Source organism: Cavia porcellus, unplaced genomic scaffold (genome assembly GCF_034190915.1).
Source record: "Cavia porcellus strain 051 isolate PalLab524CR breed Dunkin Hartley unplaced genomic scaffold, mCavPor4.1 scaffold_32, whole genome shotgun sequence".
Classification (NCBI taxonomy): domain Eukaryota; kingdom Metazoa; phylum Chordata; class Mammalia; order Rodentia; family Caviidae; genus Cavia; species Cavia porcellus.
Window position 1 is genome coordinate 7,704,783 of NW_026947515.1, and position 9,463 is coordinate 7,714,245.

At 37.9% G+C, this 9,463-nt stretch overlaps 1 protein-coding gene across 1 annotated transcript; it reads left to right on the forward strand.

Annotated features, from left to right (window-relative positions):
- The first annotated feature begins 2,097 nt into the window (after window positions 1-2,097).
- On the forward strand, window positions 2,098-5,498 carry LOC134474486 (zinc finger protein OZF-like). Its single transcript, XM_063242657.1, has 2 exons — window positions 2,098-2,110; window positions 3,891-5,498. Exons 1-2 carry the CDS (start codon window positions 2,098-2,100, stop codon window positions 5,288-5,290), a joined length of 1,413 nt encoding a protein of 470 aa, XP_063098727.1. The 3' UTR covers window positions 5,291-5,498.
- Window positions 5,499-9,463: the final 3,965 nt, after the last annotated feature.

Consider the following 9,463-nt stretch of genomic DNA (forward strand, 5'->3'; position numbering starts at 1 on the left):
GGCAACAATCAGTATTCCACATCCCTGTCAACACATGATTTTTGTATTCCATACTTGAGATCTAATTTGATTATCTCTAATTATGCCCCAGTGTCATGAAGGTGAAATTTTCAATTTTTTTGTACCAAGGATCAAATGCATGACCTATGCTTTCCAGGCAGGCGTTCATGCCACTGAGCTCAATACCCAACTAGGAAAGTGTTTTCTGTGTAGTATGGAAGAGATCCACATTGTTTCTCAGAAAGTGTTGAATATTGTTGGAATTTTTCTGTATTGTATGGCTATAATTTTTTAAAAACAAACCAAAGGTGTCTTATGCAGTCTCTTTTTAAGTTTCACTTTGTCTGTTCGGTGTCTCAATAAGGGTTTGTCTATTTTAGACAGCTCTGTAACTTAGGATAGCCCCAAATTCAAGGAAGAAATCCTTCACCAGCATCCCAAGATATATTTCTTATATTTGAATTGAAAGTGATCACTTGGTGACAGTGTGGTATAATTTACAGCTTGGGCCTCGTTTCATTTTATATACATATTTTTAAAATACAGCTGTTTTTCCCTAACACTTGAGTTATTATTTATATACCATATTTGATGTTATTTATGTTTTGTTCTATGAATCCAAATTAATGTTTCAAAATGCTGCTTAAGTATATTAAGAACAAAGTACTCATTGGCCTAAATGAGATTTGAAGAGACATCATCTGTAGTCTATCAAAGTGATTGATTAGATTTTTAATTTAATTTTGAAATTGGTAAAATACAACAGAACAAGGCAGCATAAGGTCAACTAAGGTCATACAGTGAAGTTGGTACACAACTTCACAACAGGTTACTGGGATAACAGTAATAGGTATCACAGTATATTTTGTTATCTTTGTAATAGTTGTTCCTTAATCACATATATCAAAATGAGATGAAATACAGAACATTATAGAACTTATCAAAACAAAATATTGAATAGAGCAATACTATTAATCAGAATAGAGTGAAACAATAATAAAACCATTTTCCTTCAAAGAGATAGTAGAAGGAAGTCCCCCTTATTCGCTATGGTTTATTTCCCAGGAGGCACTTAGATTTCTGGTTCCAATTTGCTAATGGGGGTGACAGAAGAAGAGGGGTAGGGAAGTGGGATGTTTGATTCTAGGTGGTGCATCAGTAGGTTCACTATTGCTTAGTAGAGAGACAGGCTGGTTGTTTCGTTTCACAGCATCCTAAATTCCAACATAGCATGGATCTCAGGAGCTGCTGTTGGTTCTCCGCCTGGAAGGGCTGCAGTCTGACAGACTGCCACTGCTTACCAGGGAGAAGTGGTGCTTGACTGGCTTCCCAGTGTCCTAAATTCCAGCATGGGATGGATCTCAGGAGCTGCTGCTTGTTTTCCCCTTGCAAGGGCTTCAATTTGCCAAACCACCACCGCTGACCTGGGAGGGAAGGTGCTTGCTTGGCATTCCAGTCAATTGGTGGGATATTTGTCTGCCTCTGTGCTTTGTGGTTGCTGGTCCTGTAGGCTTGTTACTGTGAGCTCTGCTTTAGAGACAGTGCATGAGGAATCTTGCCATGATTCAGCACAAGAATCAGTGTTCCTATTTGGCTGTTACATTTGCAGAGAGTTGCAATCTAGCATCAAATTTGCTGTCTTCAAAAATGTGTATATACACAAAATTACTGACCAAGACATGGATTAAAATTTGAAGAAATCAGTCTTCATTCAGCTGTTTTGTTTGGTTTTAGTTGTTTAGTTTAGTTTTGTTTTATTGAGACAAGCTTTCTGTATGTATATCAGATGGATTTGAACACCCTATAGAGCCTAGAATTGCCCTGACCTCATTGATGCCATCCTGTCTCAGCCTTTTGAGTGCTGGGATTATAGATATGCACCACCACACTTTGCTTTTGATTCAGATTTCTAGGAGAGAATTTAAGATATCCCAAACCTGGGGTCTCAACCTTCCATTGAGAAATATATTTATGATCCTTTAGGAGTTGGTGACCTTTGAGGATGTGGCTGTGAACTTCAGCAATGAGGAGTGGACTTTGCTGAGTCCATCCCAAAAGAAGCTCTACAGAGATGTGATGGGTGAAACCTTTAGGAACATGACTATGATAGGTAAGGATGCAATCTTTTTGTCACTCATGCTGTCAGAATATTGTTTGTTGCTCATTAGTGCTGTTTCATGAAAAAGAATATGAAAACATTTTAAAAAATATCTCACACCTGGACAGATTATATCATAAATCTAAACAAAACCTATTAATTTGTATGTATTACTCTAAAGAGTCCTGGTATTTCTATGTCTACAATTCAGGTGGACTCGGGGATATCCAGGAAGCTGAAAAAGAAGGCAAAATTTACTGGAGTTACTTAAGGTAATTCATACACACAAGTATAAGAATGAGTAATTAGTGAGTCAGAAGAAAAATGACCGCCAAAGAAATGAGGCACCATTCAATTTAGTGTCAGTAATATTCTCCGAAGATGTATAAGCTGGTGTATATATGAGGGAATTAAATCATGAAAATGCATGACATTGCATATAGATGAGTATGAAAAGAATACATTTTGAGTTATTACATTCTGCCTTCAGTTTTTCTACCCATGACTACATGTGGATATAACACATTCATTATCTAACAATTGCTAAGTTTGCAATAGAATTTGAAATAAAACTGAGTGCTCATGTTTCCCAGCCATTCTCTAGAGAATCAGCCATTCTGATTAATATTCTTAGTAGGCTGGTGGAATGTTAGTGCACTCATTTTGAATATCAATATGCAGTTGTCTCTAGAAATTGATCCCCTCGTATTTGTCCTGGATATTTTTAAAATCTCAAATCTGCATAAAATACTGATACATACTTACACATATACAAAGCAGATCAAGTTATAACAGATCAGGCCTTGAGGCTTAGCTATCTATCACTGGATTTGTGGAGAAGGAAAATGTTAATAGACTCTCTGTGATTATGCATTTCTGTAAACCCAACACACTAGGAATCGGATTTTGCAGAATGGCAAATTCAAGTTCAAACTTCACAGCTTAATGATCAGTGACAATCTCTTAAAATAGATTTTTAAAAAGGTACAGATTTTATGCTAATACGTGTTGTTAATTCCCAGCCCAGAAAAGAAAAAAATGTGTTATATAATGTCAAAAAATAAATAATATAATGTCATTTGCCATAAGAAATAGATGGGTCTTTCACCCATCAATTCAGTGAAATAGCTCAGCTATAAAACCTAAAAGGTCACAGGGTTTCTTTTAGATGAGACACCAAAATATAAATTGTGGAATGAAATGAAAGACAGTTTATAGATAAAAGTAAGACTGAACATATGGAAAAGGGAACTACAGGTTAAGGACAGAAGGGAGATTGGAATGGGGAAACATATCAGAATAATCCATATGTGATACACATATGTGCCCATGCCCAAAGTGAAGCTAAAGATTCTGCATTTCAAAGTACCAACTTTTAAGATTTCTAAATGTGTGCCAGTCTTTTGGGAATGGTTGTTTTCAACATATCTTACAAGGCCATTCTGTTGCTTCATAGTCAGACTTTCTTAGCAGGCATTAAAAACAGAACTTGACATTAATGCAGTCATTAAACAGAGACCCATTTCACTGTGAATTTTTCTTTTTTAAATTTATATAAGGAAAGTTTAAACAAAACAAGATAAGTAGAAATAATGCTACTTTCAAAGTGAAAATAAACAGTGAGAAATCGCAAGATGATGATTACATATGCTGCTCATGGAAATAGTTATGAAATACAAAAGTGAAACATATGAAGTGGGGATTCAAACAGCGAGATTGCAAAAACTTAGTAATATGGTTATAAATATTATATGTGATTTGTTTCTTTACAGAAATCTAGGGAAATCCTATGGACATACATCTTGGAATCAGTGTAAAGAAGTCTTCCTTGGTACTGAAGAAGGTAATGTGAATGTGAAAGAAACAGAAACACATGACAATGTTCAGATTCATGAAAAATATTGCAGTGGAGGGAAACCCTATGTATGCAAGCAATGCGGGAAAGGTTTTACCACACATGGAATTTGTAAGAAACATGAAAGAATTCACAGAGGAAAGAGACCCTACATATGTGATCAGTGTGGGAAAGCTTTTACAGCACGTACATATTGTCAAGTACATGAAAGACTTCACTCTGGAGAAAAACATTATGAATGTAAGCACTGTGAGAAAGCTTTCAGCACAAGTACTTATTGTGTAATCCATGAAAAAATTCACACTGGGCAGAAATCGCATATATGTAAGAAATGTGGGAAAGCTTTTAGCAGGAAAATTCATTTTCAAATACATGAAAATGTTCACACTGGAGAGAAACCCTATGTGTGTAAGCAATGTGGAAAAGGTTTCACCCAAGTTGGACATTGTAAGGAACATGAAAGAATTCACACTGGAGAGAAACCTTTTGTATGTAAGCAATGTGGGAAAGCTTTTAAAACACAGGGAGATTGTAAGATACATGAAAGAATTCACACTGGAGAGAAACCATATGTATGTAAGCAATGTGGGAAAGCTTTTAAAACACAGGGAGATTGTAAGAATCATGAAAGAATTCACACTGGAGAGAAACCCTATGTATGTAAGCAATGTGGGAAAGCTTTTAACAGACGGGAAGGTTGTAAGAGACATGAAAGAATTCACACTGGAGAGAAACCATATGTATGTAAGCAATGTGGGAAATCTTTTACCACTCATGCAAATTGTAACGAACACGAAAGAATTCACACAGGAGAGAAACCATATGTGTGTAAGCAATGTGGGAAAGCTTTTAAAACACGTGCATATTTTAAGGTTCATGAAAGAATTCACACTGGAGAGAAACCCTATGTATGTAAGCAATGTGGGAAAGCTTTTAAAACACAGGGATATTGTAAGAAACATGAAAGAATTCACACTGGAGAGAAACCATATGTATGTAAGCAATGTGGGAAAGCTTTTAACAGACGGGAAGGTTGTAAGAGACATGAAAGAATTCACACTGGAGAGAAACCATATGTATGTAAGCAATGTGGGAAAGCTTTTACCACTCATGCAAATTGTAATGAACACGAAAGAATTCACACAGGAGAGAAACCATATGTGTGTAAGCAATGTGGGAAAGCTTTTAAAACACGTGCATATTTTAAGGTTCATGAAAGAATTCACACTGGAGAGAAACCCTATGTATGTAAGCAATGTGGGAAAGCTTTTAGCACATGGGGAGATTGTAAGAAACATGAAAGAATTCACACTGGAGACAAACTCTTATGTATGTAAATAATGTGGGAGAGCTTTTAAAATGTAGTGAGATTGTAAGAAACATGAAAGAATTCACAATGGAGAGAAACCCTATGTATGTAAGCAATATGGGAAAGGTTTTACCAACTCTGGACATTGTAAGCAACATGAAAGAATTCACACTGGAGAGAAACCATATGTATGTAAGCAATGTGGGAAAGTTTTTACCCAACACGGACATTGTAAGCAACATGAAAGTTCACACTCAAGATAAAACCAGTGTATATAAGAATCATGAGAATGGTTTGAGCACACGTATATATTGCATAATGTAAGAAAATCTTCACACTGGGCAGAAAACTTATATATGTAAGGAATGTGGGGTAGGTTTCAGCAGAAATGCTCATCGTGCAATACATTATAAAATTTAGACTGTTGAGAAACCATGTGTACATGAAGAATGTGGGAAAGCTTTCACCAAACATGGATATTGTAAAATACATCCATGACTTCACATTGGTGAGAAACCCTATTTATATAACAATGTGGCAAAGCTTTTACCACATACAGTCACTGTAAAACACATGAAAGAATTCACACTGGGAAAAACCACTGGCTATGTAAGCAAGTGGAGACACTTTCAGCAGCCAGATTATAAGTGAAATACATGAAAAAACTCACACAAGAGATAAATCTTATGTGTTATGGGAATACTCTCAGCATACTTGATCATTGTTACATATCTGAAAGAGCTCACTGGGCAGAGATCCTATGTGGATTAACAATGTGAGAAATATGGCAATCCATGTTTCTTGTTAAATACATAGAAAAAGTGTCACTGTTCAGACAGTTTAGATCTAAATTTACTTTAAAAATCACAGGGAGACCTGAAGAAATAATCAATACAGAAGTTAGATGTCAATATATCTTCACAAATATTCCAGAAATGACAAACCTGTGGTGGAGCTCTCCTTAGGTGCACATGTTGTATGGTTTTCAGTTAATCACTTGTACCTCTCTAGATTTTTTAAAGTGTCTTTGTGTTTCAACATGGCATCTTTAATTAAACATGCTAAACTGAAATGGGCTTTTCACTTTCAAGTATGGATAGTGTCTATGTACTTAATATTTTTCTGTAAAACTTAAATTTTATATTTTTTGGTGAATTGTAATGTTGTTTATTTAAAGAGAAAAAAGAAAACGTGTAGAAATAATACAGAATTTCAGAAAAATAAACCATAAGAAATCACTAGTTGATTAGTATTATATTGTCATCTTAGAAGTAGTTGTTCAAGTAACAAAATTAAAGCATACAAAGTGATATTCAAATAATGACACTGTCAACAGTTCACCTCAATGATCCAACAAAAAGTTGTTATTATGCTTATCTGTCCTACACACTTTTTGTTCTTAAAGAGGGTAAGATTAAACATGACAAAACAGAACAGAACAGTTCATAAGGAAACAAGTTAAGCAAACAGATTTCAAAGCAAGTCCACTGTAGATGTTCACTGTCTATGTTACTGTCTCTAGTTTTCTTCCAAATAGTTGTTCCCATCTTCACACACATTGAATATATAAAGTGGACATTCATACAGTGAGATTGCAGAAAGTTCTGTTCAATGATCCAACAAAAGCTCAGTAATACGGTTTTCCATCCTACACACTCAAGCATGCAGTTATATCCCTTAGACCACCTTCCTTTCCTGTTTTTTACAATAACAATTACACTTTTTGAGTTTTTTTACTCCCACAGTTCTTATTACATTTTTTTGAAGAGAATAAATCCTAACATGACTAAATAAAACAGAGTCAGTTAGAACAGAAGGGTGGGCATAGGACATGATGCAAAAATAGATTATCAGATGATCAAAAATGGTTACCATTGTTCCTCTTGCTATTTTTAAAAAGAGTTGCCTATAATAGAATGGATCAAAACAGTACAGAACAAGACCTCCTTTTCAGAGTCTCTTTTTCCAGCAAGGAGGACTTGAATCTTCCTGTGCTCAGGCCAAGCAGGGAGTGTGCAGCATGCAGAGGAGCCCAGCACCTCCTGCCTTACACCCTTTTCCACCACCGCATCCATGCTGCAGCCCTGCAGGCCCAATAAGGCAGAGCCATGAGGGTGCAGAAAATACTCTGCCACCTCAGCCCCAGGGGCCTCAACTCATGGGTCCTGGCCTCAGCCTCCAACAGGGTCCAGGCTCTGCCATGGATTGGACATTCATAGTGGGCCAGACACACCATCAGTGCCTTGGGGCAAAGTCCATTTTCCACAGTGACCCTTCCATTTCTGCAAATTTTGACCCTTTTCTTTCTAAATGAGGCAGAGGCATTGGAGACAAAACACACATTGGCATTACTTTTTGGTTTTCTTTCTTTTCTTTCTTTCTTCTTCTTCTTCTCCTCCTCCTCCTCCTCCTCGTCCTCCTCCTCCTCCTCCTCCTCCTCCTCCTCCTCCTTCTCCTTCTTCCTCTTCATCTTTGTCTTCTTGGTTTCTTTGATGCTTCAAATACATATTTAGAGGTGTATTTTGCCAAAAAACATTTCTTGTCTTTTTACACCCTAGTTAACTGAAGTTTTTACAGACTTCTACTGCAATTCACACCCTATGTGTTTGAACAGTCAGAATCCATTCTGCAGCTTAGTAGAATGAGTGACGCAAAGCAGAAACTGAGCTTGAGGATGTTACTGTGCCTTCCAACACTCCAACTCATATCTTTTTACCTCAAAAATATGGGCTTCAGTAGCAACTGAGTCTGGCACAGACAAAATGAGTTTCCTGCATGTATATCAGACTATCTCATTCCCTCTCAAGCACATTGTATCAGGTTTCTTATGGCCAAACTTGAAGAATTATTTCCAGTACATGAGAGGCTGCCACTGGTCCTGAAATCATGATGGAACTTTTTGTAAACACTTAGCCTGATCTACACCCTGGGGATAGAAGCTAAGAGATGCAGAGATGGCTGGCACAGATAGAAACACCTCAAAATTGTCAACCAACAGCAGCAGCAAGCAGGAACCAAGTTGCTGAGCTTTCACAATTCGGTGATGGAATCATGTGGTGGATTGTGCCCTGGGTTTACTGAGGCAACTCAGTACATCTAGGTTGCTGCTTCCATCCCCTTTCCTTCAGTGCAATACAAACAGAAAGTCATGCACATACATCATTTATTTGCAATTTTTCTATTCCAGGAACAAAACCTGTATTCATGAGAGTCCACATCTCTGCCATAGCAGACCCACCCACGGGCATTACCACAATGTCTTGTAAAGGATCACTTTATTTATACAAAACGCAGAGCAATGCTCCCAGCCTTGATTTTTCCAGACTGGTGCATTTTCAGTCATTTCTTGAAGGGAAGCTAAACGATTTAGTTTGAGTAAACCAAGTGTGTTGCTGTGCTTCTGTGTGACATCCTTGCTGCCAGACCTGATGAAGGCAATGAGTGGGATCCGCTGGAGGTTTAGCTCCAGAGAGACACACTTTGCACAGCTGTGACAGGCAGTGCTGCCCCTCACCTGACTGGCCACCCAGGTTTTCAAATGCCCTTTCCCAGTGCTGTTACTGGCTTCGGGAGTCACTGGATTGCAGTGGAGATGCCCAGTGTGCTGGTTGGCCCAGGAAAAACCTTGTTTTGGCATGAGTTGGTCATCGTTAGCCCTGCAGATCTGTTGCCCTGGGGCCAGGGCAAGGTTCCCCCAGCTGCAGTGAACAGCATCATCCAGACAACTCTCCTGTGCACACTCTATGCAGAGGCTAGGGAGGGTCCCAGTTCCTTCCTGCTTCAAAGAGTACTGTGAATCAAACTCTTGAAAATTTGTGCAGCATTCTGTGTGGGAGAAAACTCTATTCTTAGTCCCAGGGAAGGCTGTTTAGAGCTCTGATGGGAGCTGCAAGATAGGGCTGTGCTCTGCCCCGCATGTCCTTCCCATTGTTGTTCAGCACCTGCCTTAAAATATGTCACTGGATGGGGAAACAGCACATTTCAAAGATGTGTGCCTGCATGAATCAGGCTTAGGAGTCTCAGTGTTTTGTGTGCTTGTTGGCCATGTCTGGTAATTTACTTTGAGTTAGAAAAATTTGTCATTTCCCTCACAAAATGGACTCATGAGACCTCTTTAATACTTGTAGTAAAAACCATCTATCTGACTAAGGTTGTAAAGAAAGGTTTCCTGTTGTGATTTTTGCATTATTGTTGTTTTTCA